Here is a 20,892-nt window from a genome sequence, read left to right as displayed (position 1 = left end):
CACTGTTTGCTTAACCCGGAAGCCAGCCGCATCAATGTGTCGGAGGAAACACCGTCCAGCTGGCAACCAAAGTCAGATTACAGGCACCCGGCCTGCCACAAGGAGTCGCTAAAGCGCGATGGGACAAGGAAATCCCGGCCGACCAAACCCTCCTCTAAGCCAGACGACGCTGGGCCAATTGTACGCCACTTAAGTCTCCCGGTCACGGCCAGCTGTGACACAGCATGGGATCGAACCCGGGTCTGTAGTGGATTTTGTTAGATTTGACTGTAGATTTGGGTATAAACATGTGATTTAAGAGGGTGTGGATGAGAGTGTCTTAACTTACTATAATGTAGTTATGTGGTGGGACTGGGTACGGTGACAGTAAAACATTTCCATTGCTTCTGTATAATAGATTGTAAAGAAAGATTGTACTATAAATGGCTATAAACTATAAACTAAAATGTAAACATAAGGATTCCCATATAGAATTATATGTTTAGGGCACCCCCTACCTGTGGTTGTCGCTGGGCTCCGTCCCCTGCTGCTGCACTGTCAGTACAGCCACAGGCTCCCAGCTATGCCTCCTCCAGGGGTCCAGGTGGGTGAGGTGACGAGTGGCTGGAGAACGCAGGGTCACCCCTCCGGAACCTCCAATCCCCTTCACCCCAGGGCCTGGGGAGCATGGTGGGGAGGGGTACGGGGAACAGGGGGGGGCGGGTGGTGTGGTGGAGGAAAAGGCCGGGAAAGCTGGTGGGTGGGCATAGAGGGAGGAGGGAGGGGTGGTCGGCATCTAGATGAGGGGTTAAAGTAAGAGAGGGATACAGTGAGAACTCATACTGTTCACTAGGGTTGGGCGATGTCAATCTCCATAGGAGGAATGTGGACAGGTTATTGGCCATGTGGTTTTTAACATAATTTCTTTCTTTATAAGCTTAAACTTGTCATTTTCTATAGGCTATTGATATTGTTTGTTCTCTCTTATTATTAGTTCCCTGGCTACCTTAGGGGCTATTGAAATAACAGATGCAACTTCCATTCATTGTTTGATCGAGAGAAAGCCATGCATAAAATGATGAAGTGTAGCCCTCAGTCATTCATATACTGAACGGAGAGTGAATGGAATATAGGCAAAAAAAAAATGTTTAAGTTAAACAAGCCTAAACCCCATGCATCTGACAGAGAGAAACAAGATTTTCTGACTGGACATTTAGCGTTGCTTTGGTGGAATTCTCCGCTCAGTCTATTGAAATAGACTATAGCAAATAGGCAAATTACTCTGAATATCACTTGTGTGCTGCCCTGCAATGCGATGACACTCGTTTCTTCTTTACTGCGGGCACTAGTCAAGTTCAAATAGGCTAAACTACCATCTGTCACCATCGACGATGGTTATCAATCATCATCATCATCAATAGACCATGCTATCGTAATGTCGCCCAACCCTCTGTGCACTACAACATTTTCAGACACAGAAAAAGACGGATAGTTGTACCCTGTGGATCAGGTTTCTCAGGGCCCATACTCCAGAGGAGAATAGTTCACTGCTCCCCCACAGGTCAAAGGATGTCATGATCAATTCAAACTTCCACCTTGACTGGCCCTAGGACAACAAAAATACAAGAAAAGTGGATATGAGTGACTAATATTATACATATAACCACTACAGAGGATAAAAGGTCATGCTTAACAGTGACTGGCTGTTAACATGTCAGAAGCAAACCTGTTGGGGCATTATGCACATACAAAGCTCTCCCTCACCTTCCATTTGGCAAATCTGACCATAAAAAAACTATCCTCCCAATTCCTGCTTACAAAGAAAAACACAAAAGTAAGGAAGTACCAGCTCAATACGGAAGTGGTCTAATTAAGTGGATGCTAAGCAACAGGACTGTTTCGCAAGCACAGACTGGAACATGTTCCGTGATTCATCCGATAACATTGATGAATCACCCGCTTCATTAATAAGTGCATTGACGACATCGTCCCCACAGTGTCTGTACGTACATATCATAACCAGAAGCCCTGGATTACAGGCAACATCAGCACTGAGTTTAAGGCTAGAGCTGCCGCTTTCAAGGAGCAGGACACTAATCTGAACGCTTGTCTAATCCAGACGCTTATAAGAAATCCCGCTACAACCTCGACGAGCCATCAAACAGTAAAAATGCTAATACAGGAATAAGATCAAATCCTACTACGCCGGATGTGTCAGGACTTGCAAACTATCAGAGATTAGAAAAGGGAACCCCAACTGCTAGCAGTCCAGTGATGTGAGCCTACCAGACGAGCTAAATTCCTTCGATGCTCGCTTCGAGGCAAGCAACACTGAACCATGCATAAGAGCACTAGCTGTTCCGGAGAGCTGTGCAATCTCTCGCTTGCTCTCTCTGTAGCTGATGTGAGCAAGACCTTTACATTCACAAGGCCGCGGGGCCAGACCTATTACCAGGACGCGTACTCAGAGCTTGCGCTAACCAGCTAGCAAGTGTGTTCACTGACATTTTCAACCTCTCACTGACCCAGTCTAATACCTACATGTTTCAAGCAGACCACCATAGTCCCTGTGCCCAAGAACACTAAGGTAACCTGCCTAAATGATTACTGACCCGCAACACTCACATCTGTAGCCATGAAATGCTTTGAAAGGCTGGTCATGGCTCACATCAACACCATCATCCCACACACTCTGGACTCACTCCAATTAACGCAATCTCTATTGCACTCCACACTGCCCTCTCCCACCTGGACAAGAGGAACACCTACGTAAGAAAGCTGTTCAGCATTCATCACCATAGTGCCCAAGCTCATCACTAAGCTCAGGACCCTGGGACTGAACACCTCCGCCTGCAACTGGATCCTTGACTTCCTGACGGCTGCCCCCAGGTGGTGAGGGTTGGCAACAACTCATCCGCCACGCTAACCCTGTAGCTCAGTTGGTAGAGCATGGTGTTTGCAACGCCAGGGTTGTGGGTTCGATTCCCACGGGGGGCCAAGTACGAAAAAAAAAAAATTATGAAATGAAAAAAATGAAATGTATGCATTCACTACTGTAAGTCGCTCTGGATAAGAGCGTCTGCTAAATGACTAAAATGTAAAATGTAAACATGGGGCCCCTCAGGGGTGTGTGCTTAGTCCCCTCCTGTACTCCCTGTTCACCCAGGACTGCGTGGTCATGCACGACTCCAACAGCATCATCAAGTTTGATGATGACATCGTGGTTGGCCTGATCACCGATGTGACAGCCTATAGGGAGGTCAGTGACCCTATCAGTGTGGTACCAGGACAACAACCTCTCCCTCAACATCAGCAAGACAAAGGAGCTGATCGTGTGCTACAGTAAACAGAGGGCCGAGCACACCCCATCCACATCGACGGGGCTATAATTGCGCAGGTCGTGAGCTTCCTCAGGTGTCTACAACACTGAGGAATTATCATGGTCCACACTAGGGATGGGCATTTGAAATATTTTGACTGTTCGAGTATTTGCATATTATTTTCCAGTACTCAAATATTTTTTGAACACAAGGTCCACAATGGAAAAATATGTCAACAGTGTGCAACAATGCCCAATTTATTTTTTTACCTTTACAGGTAAATCCTAATTGCATCATATACACTACTGTTCAAAAGTATGGGTTCACTTAGAAATGTCCTTGTTTTGAAAGAAAATCACATTTTATGACAGCAAATTGATCAGAAATACAGTGTAGACATTGCTAATGTTGTAAATGACTATTGTAGCTAGAAACGGCTGATTTTCTATGGAATATCTACATAGGCGTGCAGAGGCCCATTATCAGCAACCATCACTCCTGTGTTCCAATGACACGTTGTGTTAGCTAATCCAAGTTTATCCTTTTAAAATGGCTAATTGATCATTAGAAAACCCTTTTTGAATTATGTTAGTGCAGCTGAAAACTGTTGTTCTGATTAAAGAAGCAATAAAACTGCCCTTCTTTAGACTAGTTGAGTATCAGGAGCATCAGCATTTGTGGGTTCGATTACAGGCTCAAAATGGACAGAAATAAATAACTTTCTTCTGACATTCATCAGTCTATTCTTGTTCTGAGAAATGAAAGCTATTCCATGCGAGAAATTGCGAAGAAACTGAAGATATCGTACAACGCTGTGTACTACTCCCTTCACAGAACAGCGCAAACTAGCTCTAACCAGAATAGAAAGAGGAGTGGGAGGCCCCGGTGCACAACTGAGTAAGAGGACAAGTAAACCCAGCAAAAAAAAGAAACCTCCCTTTTTCAGGACCTTGATTTCAAAGATAATTTGTAAAAATCCAAATAAATTCACAGATCTTCATTGTAAAGGGTTTAAACACGGTTTCCCATGCTTGGTCAAGCATAAACACATGCACCTGTGGAACAGTTATTACAACACTAACAGCTTACAGACGATAGGCAATTAAGGTCACAGTTATTAAAACTTAGGAAACTAAAGAGGCCTTTCTACTGACTCTGAAAAACACCAAAAGAAAGATGCCCAGGGTCCCTGCTCATCTGCGTGAACGTGCCTTAGGCATGCTGCAAGGAGGCATGAGGACTGCAGATGTGGCCAGGGCAATAAATTGCAATGTCTGTAATGTGAGATGCCTAAGACAGCGCTACAGGGAGACAGGACAGACAGTTGATCGTCCTCGCAGTGGCAGACCACGTGTAACAACACCTGCACAGGATCGGTACATCCGAACATCACACCTGCGGGACAGGTACAGGATGGCAACAACTGCCCGAGTTACACCAGGAACGCACAATCCCTCCATCAGTGCTCAGACTGTCCGCAATAGGCTGAGAGAGGCTGGACTGAGGGCTTGTAGGCCTGTTGTAAGGCAGGGAACTTGCCTTGGTGGAAGAGCGGGGTAATATTTCACAGCAAGAACTGGCAAAATCTGGTGCAGTCCATGAGGAGGAGATGCACTGCAGTACTTAATGCAGCTGGTGGCCACACCAGATACTATTACTTTCGATTGACCCCCGCCACCCACATTATTCCATTTATGTTAGTCACATATCTGTGGAACTTGTTCAGTTTAATGTCTCAGTTGTTGAATCTTGTTATGTTTATACAAATATTTACACATGTTATTAAGTTTGCTGAAAATAAATGCAGTTGACAGTGACAGGACGTTTCATTTTTTGCTGAGTTTGAGCAAAAAATATTCAACTTTATTTGGAATGGCAATGAGACTTATCACTTAGCTAAATAGTTGGGAAGAGATTTTTAACTCCAAACCTCATGCAACCGCAAAATGTCGGATAAAGCATATACTGTACAGGACTTCTTGATAGAAATACTCTTTCAAAATGAAGAGGCAAGTGGAAAAATGTTTTCAAATACTTGTTTTTCCCATGGGCTATTAGCAGGACAATAGACACGATGTGGTCCCAAAAACACCTCTCTGACATAAGGTCCAGCATATCTCTTGATGATGTCATTGAATGTCTCTGTTTAAGTAGTATTTTAGTATTTTGAAACTTTGTGCAAGGCAATTGATCAGCATTAATATCTTTGTGGATGGGGCCTCTCAAGTGGCGGAGCGGTCTAAGACACTGCATCACAGTGCAATCTGCATTGCTACAGATGCTGGTTCGATACCTGTGCCGGCCGTGACCGGGAGATCCATGAGGTGACGCACAATTGGCCCAACGTCATCCGGGTTAGGGGAGGGTTTGGCCGGCGGGGTTGTCCTTGTCACAAAAGAATAGGCACGGTGGGCTTTTGGTTTCTCTTCCTCTAAAAAGATAAATAAATCATTCTAAATAACAAACTGCCTTTATTTACAAATTAGCAAGAATGTCTCACTCCATGTTCAATGGCCTTTTTCCCTTTATTCAGATTTCAAATAACCGAAAGTGAGCTATTTGTAAACAAAATCTCCAAAATATATATATATTTTTTAAACAAGCCATAGAAAGTTTAATCCACCAGAAAATACACAAAATATTGGGGTTAAACTCAAATCTACAAATTGATTAAAAAAATGTATCAATTGGAACCTTTAACAAGTGGGAGGGGGAAAACGTATTATTATTAACCCTGCATTATAATTATATAAAAGCCCCTTAGATATTCTGTGTTTTTGACATGCGGCCTCATCCAGCGAGGGTATTGTTTCCTTAGCCAGGGGGGAGAATTCTCCACCTGGGCGGACTGTGAGAGGATCACGCACAAACGCAATGATATCCTTGGGCATGCTGTGGTCTTCAAACGTGGTGGATAAAGTTGTCCCTCAGCTGATTTGGGACAAGCTGATGAGGTGATGAAATGATGGACAAGGTGATGAGGTGATGAAATCTTCCATCACCTCTGGGACAATGCTGCGGCCTGTCGTTTCTTCAGTGTGCTGAAGTGCAGTAGCCTTCCAGATGAAGTCCAAATCGAACAACTCAAGCTTCCTAGTAAAGGCCTCACATTTCTCCACCAAGTCTAGGACTGTTTCCCTCTTCCTTGTAACTGCAGATTTAATCAATTTAAGCTACAGAATGTCCCTTTATTTAACTAGGGAAGTCAGTTAAGAACAAATGGCAGCCTACCAGGGAACAGTGGGTTAACTTCCTTGTTCAGGGGCATTGGGAAAAGATGGAGAGATGAACGTATATCTCTGTACATTATTCTCTCAAACTTTGATTTTCATTATCCACATTTCTTCTTGATAATTTTTGCAAGCAAGCAACATTTTATCTAGCTATCAAGCAAATTGTTCTGAACAATTGTTGACGTTAAAAAAAGTAGTGTAGCCTACAGTAGGCTACGTATACCTGTTTTTCCCCACCAATCAACGCAGAAATAGACAATAATAACTGAATAGAGACAAAGAAATTATGAGGGTAATCAGATCAAATTGTCACTGAATTTATTATGTCATGTGTTAAATTTGTAGTGTAGGCCAATAATTGTGCTAATATTATATACTTACTATGTTCTGGCCCGCCGACTATTGACTCAGAAAAATGTTTTGAGCCCGAGGCCAAACCTACAGTTGAAGTCGGAGGTTTACATAAACTTAGGTTGGAGTCATTAAAACTTGTTTTTCAACCACTCCACACATTTCTTGTTAACAAACTATAGTTTTGACAAGTCAGTTAGGACATCTACTTTGTGCAAGACACAAGTAATTTTTCAAACAATTGTTTACAGACAGATTATTTCACTGTATCACAATTCCAGTGGGTCAGAAGTTCACATACACCAAGTTGACTGTGCCTTTAAACAGCTTGGAAGTTTCCAGAAAATTATGTAATGGCTTTAGAAGCTTCTGATAGGCTAATTGACATAATTTGAATCAATTGGAGGTGTACATGTGGACGGATTTCAAGACCTAGCTTCAAACTCAGTGCCTCTTTGCTTGACATATTCGAAAAATCAAAAGAAAAGATCTCAGAAAAGAAAATTGTAGACCACAAGTCTGGTTCATCCTTGGGAGCAATTTCCAAACGCCTGAAGGTAGCACGTTCATCTGTACAAACAATAGTACACAAGTATAAACACCATGGGACCATGCAGCCGTCATACCACTCAGGAAGGAGACGCGTTCTCTCTCCTAGAGATAAACGTACTGTGGTGCGAAAAGTGCAAATCAATCCCAGAAAACAGCAAAGGACATTGTGAAGATGCTGGAGGAAACAGGTAAAACAGTATCTATAGCCACAGTAAAACGAGTCCTATATCGACATAACCTAAAAGGCAGCTCAGCAAGGAAGAAGCCACTGCTCCAAAGCCGCCATAAAAAAAAACAGACTTTGGTTTGCAACTGCACATGGGGACAAAGATTGTACTTTTTGGAGAAATGTCCTCTGGTCTGATGAAACAAAAATAGAACTGTTTGGCCATAATAACCATCGTTATGTTTGGAGGAAAAAGGGGGATGCTTGCAAGCCGAAGAACACCATTCCAACCGTGAAGCACAGGAGTGGCAGCATCATGTTGTGGGGGTGCTTTGCTGCAGGAGGGACTGGTGCACTTCACAACATAGATGGCATCATGAGGCAGGAAAATTATGTGGATGTATTGAAGCAACATCAAGACCAGTCAGGAAGTTAAAGCTTGGTCGCAAATGGGTCTTCCAAATGAACAATGACCCCAAGCATACTTCCAAAATTGTGGCAAAATGGCTTAAGGACAACAAAGTCAAGGTATTGGAGTGGCCATCACAAAGCCCTGACCTCAATCCTATAGAAGATTTGTGAGCAGAACTGAAAAAGCGTGTGTGAGAAAGGAGGCCTACAAACCTGACTCAGTTACACCAGCTCTGTCAGGAGGAATGGGCCAAAATTCACCCAACTTATTGTGGGAAGCTTGTGGAAGGCTACCTGAAACGTTTGACCCAAGTCAAACAATTTAAAGGCAATGCTACCAAATACTAATTGAGTGTATGTAAACTTCTGACCCACTGGGAATGTGATAAAAGAAATAAAAGCTGAAATAAATCACTCTACTATTATTCTGACGTTTCACATTCTTAAAATAAAGTGGTGATCCTAACTGACCTTAGACAGGGAATTTTTACTAGGATTAAATGGAATTGTGAAAAACTGAGTTTAAATGTATTTGGCTAAGGTGTATGTAAACTTCTGACTTCAACTGTAGTTGACGAACCCTAGTATACCTTACAGAGCCTTTCCATAAGTCCACTCAAGTTTCTTCAACTGTCTTCTGACGGTGCTTAGAGTGATGTTGTGCTGTGATGCCAGCAGATTCCAGACTGCATTTGTCAATCGCTCATCATCTTCAACCATCAGTGAGTCGATGGCTTGAATAGTCTCGCTGGAAATGGAATACAATGTGCAGCATACATTAAAGACCAGCAGTTAATTTATTTAAGCATTATTTTTAGCATTATTAGGCCTACTTTACAGTATTGTGGCCTACTGTACCTGTTCATTTTCCTGGGTTTTCGCGTTCGGCGTAACACAGGCGAATAGCCCTGTCCGTGACCATAATCCCCAATTCTAACAGTATCTTAACGACATGTTTAATTATTCAAGGCTCCTTTCTCTTCTCTGTGCTGGAGTTATTTTAAGAATACTTACTGGAACACCCAAAGTCATCCAATTGTTTTACTAGGATTTGAAGCCTACCCGGGTGTGGTCAACTACTTCAGCACCGTTTCACGCTGCTCTGAGACAAGCATGGAGACTGGTCTTGATAAATCAATGAGATTTTTATTTTTCACTAAATCTGCTATATCAGCAGACCTCGACATAAGCACAGGGTTATACCATGCAATCACACAGTGGGCAAACACTTCTAAGATAAGGTAGATTAGCTTTGGATGGCACCACACCCAATAGCACAAGGAACAACACTTTCACAAACTTCTGACACTCACATTTGTACAACCCTTTCATGGCTATGAAAACAAACATAACTTCCCTTAGCCTTTGTGTTCTAAAAAGAATGACCTCAAGGTTTACTTAAAAACATAGTATTCACCAACAAAATCAATAGCAAATTAAGTAGATTCCACAACCTTAACAACACTACCAGAACATTAATACAATGACACTAACTAAAAACATACACCTCGCAACATTATCCATTATACTGCCATAACATAACCCTCTCACAGTCCTTGAATAACATTTGTAATCCCATTACAACACGAGCACCATTCACGTCAATCACATCACTCTTTTCAACACTTTCACAACCAATACAAAACTCAATATCAACATTTGATTTACCGGTATAGTTGTCATCAAAATGTAGGCTATACTTCATCACTTTCTTTTTTGCAACCTCAATCCCACAGGTGTGTTTTTCTTCCCTCTCCCACCTCATTCCTTTCTCCTTATTCCTCCCTCTATTCTTCGATTTCAAGCCGTAATAGATATCAAGTTGCGTAATGCTGTGTTTTGGCCCCATTTTCTTTCTTTTTTAACCAAATACACAGACAGTACTTCAAATGAGTCGCGAGTATAAACCTGTATAATAACGATAAGTCTGCAGGATATCTTCTTTCACTAAAAGGTATTAATTGATTGCATTGTAGGTGAAGGGCAGGAGACCGGTTAACAAACGATTTTTAACCCTTGAGACAATTGAGACATGGGTTGTGTATGTGTCCCAATCAGGGGGTGAATTGGCAAGTCAAAAGATTTAAGTGCATTTGAACGGGGTATGGTAGGTGCCAAACGCACTGGGTTGAGTGTGTCAAAAACTGCGACACTGCTGGGTTAATCAAGCTCAACAGTTTCCTGTGTGTATCAAGAATGGTTCACCACCCAAAGGACATCCAGCCAACTTGACAACTGTGGGAAGCATTGGAGTCAACATGGGCCAGCATCGCTGTGGAACGCTTTCAACACCTTGTAGAGTCCACCTTGTAGAGTCCATGCCTCAACAAATTGAGGCTGTTCTGATGGCAAAAGGGGGTGCAACTCAATATTTGGAAGGTGTTCCTAATATTTTGTACAGTCAGTGTATATTTCCCAGTCTTCCTCTAACAATACTCTCCATCATATCCAATTGTCATATCCCTGCTCTCTCCCGCCCTATCCTTGTTCAAGCCCATAGAGCAAACATGGAAAACAATGGGGAGTTGGATGGGTCAGTAACTACGTCAGCGTTAAACTCTGAGTCAATGAACGTGTGTGTCCGCACACGTTTGTGTATGTGACAGAGTGAAAAGTCTGCAAGTATACTGGACATGTCTAGGAGTACGTCAATATTTATCTGAAAGTGTATTCACACATGGGGCAACAGCCCACAAGAGAAAGAAAGATGGTGTGTACAGTAATATGTCCATTAAGAATGTAGGTGCATGACACAGTGACAGGACATAAAGCTCTGAGCAGTGTTCAGCAAACACAAGTTTGAATAGTTTCTTTGGTCTACCAAAGCATCAAAACACAAGTAAATATAGTTGGCCACTCAAGTTTGAAAGACATGTTCTTAAGTCCTTCTATTCAATAAAATGATGTCTATTCAATACATTGAGTACATTTTCTATTTTCCTTATTCCTCATTAACCCACTATTTACCTGGTAGCCTCTTCAAAACTACATGGTAAAATTATAATTACAGAATACTTCCGTATTAACAAATCAGCTTTTGGTTTCTTGAGGATTCATTAAAACAAGCACCGTGCTCCATTTAATACCAGGTTAAATTCTGATACAAGTACAAAAAAAAAAAAAAAAAAAAAGGTACCCACTGTTACCACATTATTTATTGGTTTGAGTACTTTTTAAACTCTAAATTACTTTATCCTACTCTTATGCACTAGCCACCTACTACTACTAGCCTTGGTGCAGACCCTAACACTGCAGCTCTATGAAATAAAGGCACAATCGCACTGACATGGTTGCATCCAACTTCTTTAATTGACATAGCTGCCGACTACACTTGTCATCATATGCTGCAGTTTTGGCCCCTATAGAATTAACAGTGGGCAAGAAGACAGACAACTGCACCTCTTACCTTCTCTCAGTCTGTCCTGCCAGTCTTTTTACTCTCTCTGTCTCTCTGTCCCTCAGTCTTCCTACATCATCTTTCCATCCCCCCCATCTCATGTCACTCACTCATCCCCACACTATAAACACCCGCTTCCCTCCCTCCCCCGCTCTCCCCTTTTTTTGTCTCCTACTCTTTCTGCCTATTCATGGGGGTGAAGTGAATGAAGACACCAGGAGCTTGTTTTGAGAGTATCCCTGGGGGGCATTTGGTACAGAGGTAACTTAATGTAGCCTGGTCCCAGATCTGTTTATGCTGTATACCATGACAACGACCATAGGAGTTGGCAAGACAGCACAAACATATATGCAATTAGCCAGGCTACAGTTTATGTTCTAATGCGAAGGTCGATTGTGGGAAAATGTCAAAGCAGGGGCTGAATTACAAATCGACTCGAGAGAGCTAACGGTTGACTGATATTCTTTACGCCTATGGGGGTGCTAATGTTAATATTTCAACATTCATGGTGCTTCCCTAATTTATCTTGGGAGTGCTAAAGGCACCGGCCTAATTCAATCCCTGTGTTATTCTGGAAATAAAACAAAGACGGTTGAAGTTAGGAAAATAGATTAGCCATTTTTACATCCAAAGTGACATAATGCTACCACACAACATTGCTCTTATTCTCCTCTTCTCTTTCCCCATAATCTTCCATAACTTCACCTTTTATCCACCTCTCACAGATGGACCTGCATCAGAAGTCCTAAGTACAGTAACAGTCAAAAGTTTGGACACACCTACTCATTCAATGGTTTTTCTTTACAGTGTTCTACATTGTAGAATAGTGAAGACATCAAAACTATGCAATAACACATGGAATCATGTAGGAACCAAAAAAAGTGTTAAACAAATCAAAATATATTTTCTATTTGAGATTCTTCAAAGTAGCCACCCCGTGCTTTGCCGGTGACACTGTCGTTGATTTATTTAGAATTCAAGGAACACCTGAATTGCATGGCGACCACTGCATTCTGCCACAATACGCCATCCCATCTGGTTTGTGCTTAGTGGGACTATCATTTGTTTTTCAACAGGACAATGACCCAACACACCTCCAAGCTGTGTAAGGACTATTTGACCAAGGAGAATGATGGAGTGCTGCATCAGATGACCTGGCCCCCACAATCACCCGGCATCAACACAATTGAGATGGTTTGGGATGAGTTGGACCGCAGAGTGAAGGAAAAGCTGCCAACAAGTGCTCAGCATATGTGGGAACTCCTTTAGGACTGTTGGAAAAGCATTCCTCATGAAACTGGTTGAGAGAATGCCAAGAGTGTGCAAAGCTGTCATCAAGGCATAGGGTGGCTACTTTGAAGAATATAAAATATATTTTGATTTGTTTCAAACTTTTTTGGTTACTACATGATTCCATGTGTTATTTCATAGTTTTGATGTCTTCACTATTATTCTACAATGTGGAAAAGAGTAAAAAATAAAGAAAAACCCTACAATGAGTAGGTGTGTCCAAACTTTTGACTGGTACTGTACATTCTTAACTGAACATTGAGTGTGACCATCTACTGATTGTCCTCTATTGGGACCCCTGGGGGAAAGATGGCAAAAGGGTCTTGAATTCTCTTTACCTCCCTATGACTTCAATCATTCATTAGCTAATCACCTTAGGATGGAAATAAGGACAGTCAGACACAAGGGCTGCTACAAGTGTTGCGGCCTATACACTACTAGGTCAAAGAATTTGCTCCCACAATTCTGAATCTGCAAAAGGAAGGTACTTTCCAGTTCTCTGTGTAAATGGGGTATGAGTCTAAGAGCAGAGTCAAGTTATTGCTGTAAAACTAGCAGTCTAGCCTCATGTATTCCTAATGATGAAATACCTACTTAAGCTCATCTTTGTAGTGCTATGTTTTACTGGTGTTGAGCAAGGTGTTCTGAACAGGTGGACAGCCTCATAACTTCCTGTACTTTATGTCTCCAAGAAATATGGTTTATTGTCCCCCATGATGAAATCGGGGCAGGGACTGTGGATCTGTCTCCATCTGTCCGTTATACCCAGTTTACATCGTGACGTATTTCATTTACACCGTGCATCATCTTCAAGGAGTCTTGCCCCGCTACTGAACAGACAAGTGTAGTGTTTGTAACGCAAGAGGAAAGCCTAACATTCAGAGATTACATTTATTTTGGGAGAGTGCAAAATATGGCCTTTTCATTCAAGACAGGATAAATATATTGTTTCAGGTGATAATAGAACATGTTTTGTTTAGTTACTTTTCCCCTCAACTGGTTTTCAAACTTTATAGCAAGTCAAGCTAGCTTGCATTGCAGAGTAGCTAGCTAGCTAAAAGCTAGGCTGAAAATACCATAGAAGCTAGAGACCTCCACCTAATAATTAGCACAAAAAACAAGTGTCATTACCATCACAATAAACTTAAAATCGGAGGCAACAGTCATAATATAATTGGCTTAGCAGCCAATGTGTATTATTTAACATTACTCACTTATAGGAATGGGTCATTTTTTTAGAAGCTGCTAGCTATCCCATAAAGCCAAAACCACATATTTTCATCTTCTGCGTTGTTCGACGGCTTAAAAGTATTTAAAAGTATGTAGCATCCGTCTTGCAACAGAGTGTTGCGTTTCCACTCCATTGTGGACCTCCCCATTGAAATGCATGACATCCAGTGAAACGTAAGAGTGCTTATGGGTAATGTGCATTCAAATTGCCATCGATAAAATATAATTGTGTTCGTTGTCTGCAGTTTATGCCTGCCCATATCATAACCCCACCATGGGGTACTCTGTTCACAACTTTGACATTTAGCATACCGCTCGCCCACACAACGCCATACATGTGGTCTGCGGTTGTGACGCAGGTTGAACGTACTGACAAATTCTCTAAAAGACAATGTTGGAGGCAGCTTATGGTAGAGAACATTTAAATCTTTGGCAACAGCTCTGGTAGACATTCCTGCAGTCAGCACGCCAATTGCACACTCCCTCTGAACTTGAGACATCTGTGGCATTGTGTTGTGTGACCAAACTGCATATTTTAGAATGGCCTTTTATTGTCACCAGCACAAGTTGCACCTGTGTAATGATCATGCTGTTTAATCAGCTTCTTGATATGCTAAACCTGTCAGGTGGTGGATTATCTTGGCAAAGGAGAAATTCTCACTAACAGGGGTGTAAACAAAAGTGTGAGAAATACGTGTGTATTGAACATTTCTGGGATCTTTTATTTCAGCTTATAAAACTAACACTTACATGTTGCGTTTATATTTTTGTTCGGGCATAACACGGAACCCAAACCGCATCGTGCATACATTTATTTTGTCCCCCTAAACCAAACGCGATCACGACACGCAGGTTAAAATATCAAAACAAACTCGGAACCAATTACATTAATTTGGGGACAGGTCGAAAAGCATTAAACCTTTATGGCAATTTAACTAGCTTGCACTTGCTAGCTAATTTGTCCTATTTAGCTAGCTTGCTGTTGCTAGCTAATTTATCCTGGGATATAAACATTGAGATGTTATTTTACCTGAAATGCACAAGGTCCTCTACTCCGACAATTAATCCACACATAAATCCAAGATGGCGTAGCAATCAGACGTCTTTGACCTGTCGTGTCCCTTGTATATATCTTTTTACATCTTTTTCTTCGCATATCTTTTTAAAATATTTTCCTAAACCTCAACTTCTAAATACTCTCCTGCAACCCGCCTCACCCAATGTGGCGTGGATCAGTTTTTTTTCCTAAAGTATTTATATTTCGTTCGGATTGGGAATCCCTCAACTGAAGCTAGCCAGCTAACTACCTACCAGCTATCAGTCAGCAAACCATTGCTAGCGGTCATCAGCTAACCTTTAACTCAGAAAGCTCTCGCCAGTTCGAACAACGTGACGCAAACCAGAGCATAATGGACCAATTATTAAAAAAATTCCCCATATCCCCAGATTCCTACTGCAAACTCTGAACATTTTCATCTGGATCTTCGCAACTAGCTAACTGCAATCCCGGGTGACTACTCCTGGCTAGCGTTTCCATCCCGGAGTAGGCACCAATTAGCCTGAAGCTAGCCCGGCCAGGGCTCCTGTGCTACCATCGAAGCCCACTCCTGGGCTACAATATCCGGAACCCTTCTACTGCCGGTACGGGGCACGGAACCCCGCCGATCCTCTACGACTGGAATACCGACATAATCTGCCCGAGGATTCCACTAATTCCACGACTGGTCTATCGACGTCACCGCACAAAGAGGCAAAAACAGACTTACCCCCATCAAGAGGTCCCCCAAAGGCTAACTTGCTAGCCCCGGTCTGTTAACTGCTAGCTTGCTTGCCCCGGTCTGCTAACTGCTAGCCCCGGTCTGCCAACTGCTTGCTTGCTAACCCGGTCTGCTAACTGCTAGCTTGCCAGCCCCGGTCTGCTAACTGCTAGCTTGCCAGCCCCGGTCTGCTAACTTGTTTAGCCCCGGCCTACTAACTGTTAGCTTGTTAGCATCGGCCTGCTAACTGTCTGAATCGCCGTGTCCCCAGTCAGCCCAACCACTCACTGGACCCATATGTTCACTTGGCTATGCATGCCTCTCTCTAATATCAATATGCCACGTCCATTACTGTCCTGGTTTGTGATTACTGTCTTATCTCACTGTAGAGCCTCTAGCCCTGCTCAATATGCCTTAACCAACCATGTTGTTCCACCTCCTACATATGCGATGACATCACCTGGTTTAAACATCTCTAGAGACTATATCTCTCTAATCATTACTCAATGCCTAGATTTACCTCCAATGTACTCACATCCTACCTTACCTTTGTCTGTACACTATGCCTTGAATCTATGCTATCGTGCCCAGAAACCTGTTCCTTTTACGCTCTGTTCCGAACGTGCTAGACGTCCAGTTCGTATAGCCTTTAGCCGTACCCTTATCCTACTTCTCCTCTGTTCCTCTGGTGATGTGGAGGTTAATCCAGGTTCTGCAGTGCCTAGCTCCACTCTCACTCCCCAGGTGCTCTCATGTGTTGACTTCTGTAACCGTAAAAGCCTTGGTTTCATGCATGTTAACATTAGAAGCCTACTCCCTAAGTTTGTTTTACTCACTGCTTTAGCACACTCTGCCAACCCGGATGTCTTAGCCGTGTCTGAATCCTGGCTTAGGAAAAACACCAAAAACCCTGAAATCTCTATCGCTAACTATAACATTTTCCACCAAGATAGAAATGCCAAAGGGGGCGGTGTTGCAATCTACTGCAAAGATAGCCTGCAGAGTTCTGTATTACTATCGAAGTCTGTACCCAAAGAATTAGAGCTTCTACTTCTAAAAATCCACCTTTCCAGAAACAAGTCTCTCGCTTGCTGTAGACCTCCCTCTGCCCCCAGCTGTGCCCTCGATACCATATGTGAATTGATTGCCCCCATCTATCTTCTGAGCTTGTGCTACTAGGTGACCTAAACTGGAACATGCTTAACACCCCGGCCATCCTACAATCTAAGCTTGATGCCCTCAATCTCACACAAATTATCAATGAACCAACCAGGTACAACCCCAAATCCGTAAACACGGGCACCCTCATAGATGTCATCCTAACTAACTCACCCTTCAAATACACCTCTGCTGTTTTCAATCAAGATCTCAGCGATCACTGCCTCATTGCCTGCATCCGTAATGGGTCTGCGACCAAACGACCACCCCTCATCACTGTCAAACGCTCCCAAAAACACTTCTGCGAGCAGGCCTTTCTAATCGACCTGGCCATAGTATCCTGGAATGATATTGACCTCATCCCATCAGTAGATGATGCCTGGCTATTCTATAAAAGTGCCTTCCTCACCATCTTAAATAAGCATGCCCCACTCTAATTTTTTTTAACTAGGAATAGATATAGTCCTTGGTTCACTCCAGACCTGTCTGCCCTTGACCAGCACAAAAACATCATGTGGCGTTCTGCATTAGCATCGAATAGCCCCCGTGATATGCAACTTTTCAGGGAAGTTAGGAACAAATACAAACAGTCAGTTAGAAAAGCTAAGGCTAGCTTTTTCAAACAGAAATTTGCATCCTGTAGTACTAACTCAAAAAAGTTCTGGGACACTGTAAAGTCCATGGAGAATAAGAGCACCTCCTCCCAGCTGCCCACTGCTCTGAGGCTAGGAAACACTGATACCACCGATAAATCCACTATAATTCAGAATTTCAATAAGCATTTCTCTACGGCTGGCCATGCTTTCCACCTGGCTACCCCTACCCCGGTCAACTGCCCGGCCCACTCCACAGCAACCCGCCATTGCCCCCAGCATTTCTCCTTCACCCAAATCCAGATAGCTGATGTTCTGAAAGAGCTGCAAAATCTGGACCCATACAAATCAGCCGGGCTAGACAATCTGGACCCTCTCTTTCTAAAATTATCTGCCGAAATTGTTGCAACCCCTATTACTAGCCTGTTCAACCTCTCTTTCGTATCGTCTGAGATTCCCAAAGATTGGAAAGCTCCCGCGGTCATCCCCATCTTCAAAGGGGGTGACACTCTAGACCCAAACCGCTACAGACCTATATCTATCCTACCCTGTCTTTCTAAGGTCTTTGAAAGCCAAGTTAACAAACAGATTACTGACCATTTCGAATCCCACCGTACCTTCTCCGCTATGCAATCTGGTTTCAGAGCTGGTCATGGGTGCACCTCAGCCACGCTCAAGGTCCTAAATGACATCATAACCGCCATCAATAAGAGACATTACTGTGTAGTCGTAGTCATCGACCTGGCCAAGGCTTTCGACTCTGTCAATCACCACATTTCTCAAATGATTGCCTCACCTGGTTTACCAACTACTTCTCTGATAGAGTTCAGTGTGTCAAATCGGAGGGCCTGTTGTCCGGACCTCTGGCAGTCTCTATGGGTGTGCCATAGGGTTCAATTCTCGGGCCGACTCTCTTCTCTGTATACATCAATGATGTTGCTCTTGCTGCTGGTGATTCTCTGATCCACCTCTACGCAGACGACACCATTCTGCATACTTCTGGCCCCTCTTTGGACACTGTGTTAACTAACCTCCAGTCAAGCTTCAATGTCATACAACTCTCCTTCCGTGCCCTCCAACTGCTCTTAAACGCAAGTAAAACTAAATGCATGCTATTCAATCGATCACTGCCCGCACCTGCTCGCCCATCCAGCATCACTATTCTGGACAGTTCTGACTTAGAATACGTGGACAACTACAAATACCTGGGTGTCTGGTTAGACTGTAAACTCTCCTTCCAGACTCACATTAAGCATCTCCCAAACAAAATTAAATCTAGAATCGGCTTCCTATATCGCAACAAAGCATTCTTCACTCATGCTGCCAAACATACTCTCGTAAAACTGACCATCCTACAGATCCTCGACTTCGGTGATGTCATCTATAAAATTGCCTCCAACACTCTACTCAACAAACTGGATGCAGTCTATCACAGTGCCATCTATTTTGTCACCAAAGCCCCATACACTACACACCATTGCGATCTGTACGCTCTTGTTGGTTGGCCCTTGCTTCATACTCGTCGCCAAACCCACTGGCTACAGGTTATCTACAAGTCTCTGCTAGATAAAGCCCCGCCTTATCTCAGCTCACTGGTCACCATAGCAGCACCCACTTGTAGCACGCGCTCCAGCAGGTATATCTCACTGGTCACCCCCAAAGCCAATTCCTCCCTTGGTCGTCTTTCCTTCCAGTTCTCTGCTGCCAATGATTGGAATGAACTGCAAAAATCTCTGAAGCTGGAGACTCATATCTCCCTCACTAGCTTTAAGCACCAGCTGTCAGAGCAGCTCACAGATCACTGCACCTGTACTTAGCCCATCTGTAAACAGCCCATCTATCTACCTACCTCATATTGTATTTATTTTCTTGCTCCTTTGCACCCCAGTTTCTCTACTTGCACATTCATCTTCTGCACATCTACCATTCCAGTGTTTAAATGCTATATTGTAATTACTTCGCCACCATGGCCTATTTATTGCCTTAACTTACCTCATTTGCACTCACTGTATCTCGATTTTTTGTTTTCTTTTGTTCTATTGTAATATTGACTGTATGTTTTGTTTATTCCATGTGTAACTCTGTGTTGTTGTATGTGTTGAATTGCTATGCTTTATCTTGGCCAGGTCGCAGTTGCAAATGAGAACTTGTTCTCAACTAGCCTACCTGGTTAAATAAAGGTGAAATACATTTTTTTAATAAAACGGACAACCAAATCGTTTCTAGTCATCTCTCCTAGGCTTTTTCTTCTCTTGATTTCATATTGCGATTGGCAACTATCATAAATTAGGTGCATTACCGCCACTGACCTCGTTTGTCTTTCAGTCACCCACATGGGTATAACCAATGAGGAGATGGCACGTGGGTACCTGCTTCTATAAACCAATGAGGAGATGGGAGAAGCAGGACTTGCAGCACGATTTGCATCAGAAATAGAACTGACTTCTATTTTAGCCCTTGGCAACACAGATGCTAGTTGGCACGCACGAGCAGTGTGGGTGCAATAATTGAATAATATAGATTTCTACATTTATTTTTGCGATGCGAGCAGTGTAGTCAGCCTGTACGTTTGGAGATATTTCACTTAGTATAAACTACCTGCAATGTTTGCTCTGAATGGTTAAAACATTGCCATTTTATAGACCTCTAAATTGAGAGGTAAGCAAGTCGTAGTTTATTGCATACAATGTAGTTATTAGGCTACAGTATAATTGTATGTAAGATAATAACGCCATAATGTGGTCATGAAAACGTTGGTTATACCGACGCAAATGTGAATAGAATTAGACTAATTAACGTTTTTGATGGAAGATGCTCGCATCTAACTCCGCGAAACATTCGCTCACTGAAATACAACTGGACTACTGCTTTAGTTGATTAAATAATTTGGGGGCATATAAACGTTTTTCGTAGTGATATTTTGAATAAGAAGTTCTGTCGGCGATTTTTACCTTTCTTCTTGGGTTTGAACCAATCCGCTTCTGCGCGAGGAACCAATAAATAGTTCCAGAGAAAAGAAACCTATTCCAAGCGGTCCAAAAGGAAACGAGCCTAAAAACACCAACTCGACTGCTTCTTGAGAACGTTTTTGCAGGTCGAATGCTTACACGAAGTCTACTGTCATTTGCTTGTTGTCCCGTCTCAGGAGTGTTGCCAAAGACTTTCTTGTTATGTTGCCCCTTGGTTTTCAAACGAGAACCGTAACTCCCTCCTCTCGACTCAAACGCACTAATGCACCTTTTATTCGACGAGTTTATTACACATCATTGGGTAATTAAAAAAACAGAACGCTTTTGGAATTTTGCTAAATCAATAAAACATAAATGCAACTTTATTTGTATTTCAATTTACTGCTTGATTACCGATTGATATGATTTATAGACGTTACTTAAGTGAACATCACGTTGTGCACCTTGAAATATTGTTCTATTGTTCATGTTTTGTTTTTGTGTCGA

General features: G+C 42.6%; 1 protein-coding gene across 5 annotated transcripts in view; it reads right to left on the bottom strand.

The window, feature by feature from the left end:
* LOC106588550 (rho guanine nucleotide exchange factor 2) overlaps window positions 1–20,572 on the bottom strand; it is a 102,527-nt gene extending 81,955 nt beyond the window's left edge. For 2 of the 5 annotated variants that reach the window (XM_082970067.1, XM_082970068.1), the window contains exons 1-4: window positions 20,389–20,562; window positions 8,608–8,760; window positions 1,478–1,585; window positions 498–775 (exon numbers count right to left, since the gene is read on the bottom strand). In XM_082970067.1, the coding sequence (XP_082826193.1) occupies window positions 498–775; window positions 1,478–1,555 (356 nt within the window). In that variant the 5' untranslated portion in view covers window positions 1,556–1,585; window positions 8,608–8,760; window positions 20,389–20,562. Of the gene's footprint in view, window positions 1–497; window positions 776–1,477; window positions 1,586–8,607; window positions 8,761–20,388 lie in introns of all 5 variants that reach the window. The other 3 variants (XM_082970069.1, XM_082970065.1, XM_082970066.1) reach the window with 3 other exon arrangements.
* Between the last annotated feature and the right edge of the window lie 320 nt (window positions 20,573–20,892).

Source organism: Salmo salar, chromosome 27, assembly GCF_965601325.2.
Source record: "Salmo salar chromosome 27, fSalSal1, whole genome shotgun sequence".
Lineage (NCBI taxonomy): Eukaryota > Metazoa > Chordata > Actinopteri > Salmoniformes > Salmonidae > Salmo > Salmo salar.
The sequence above is the reverse complement of the archived record's forward strand: the minus strand, read 5'-3'. Positions and strand labels throughout refer to the sequence as shown.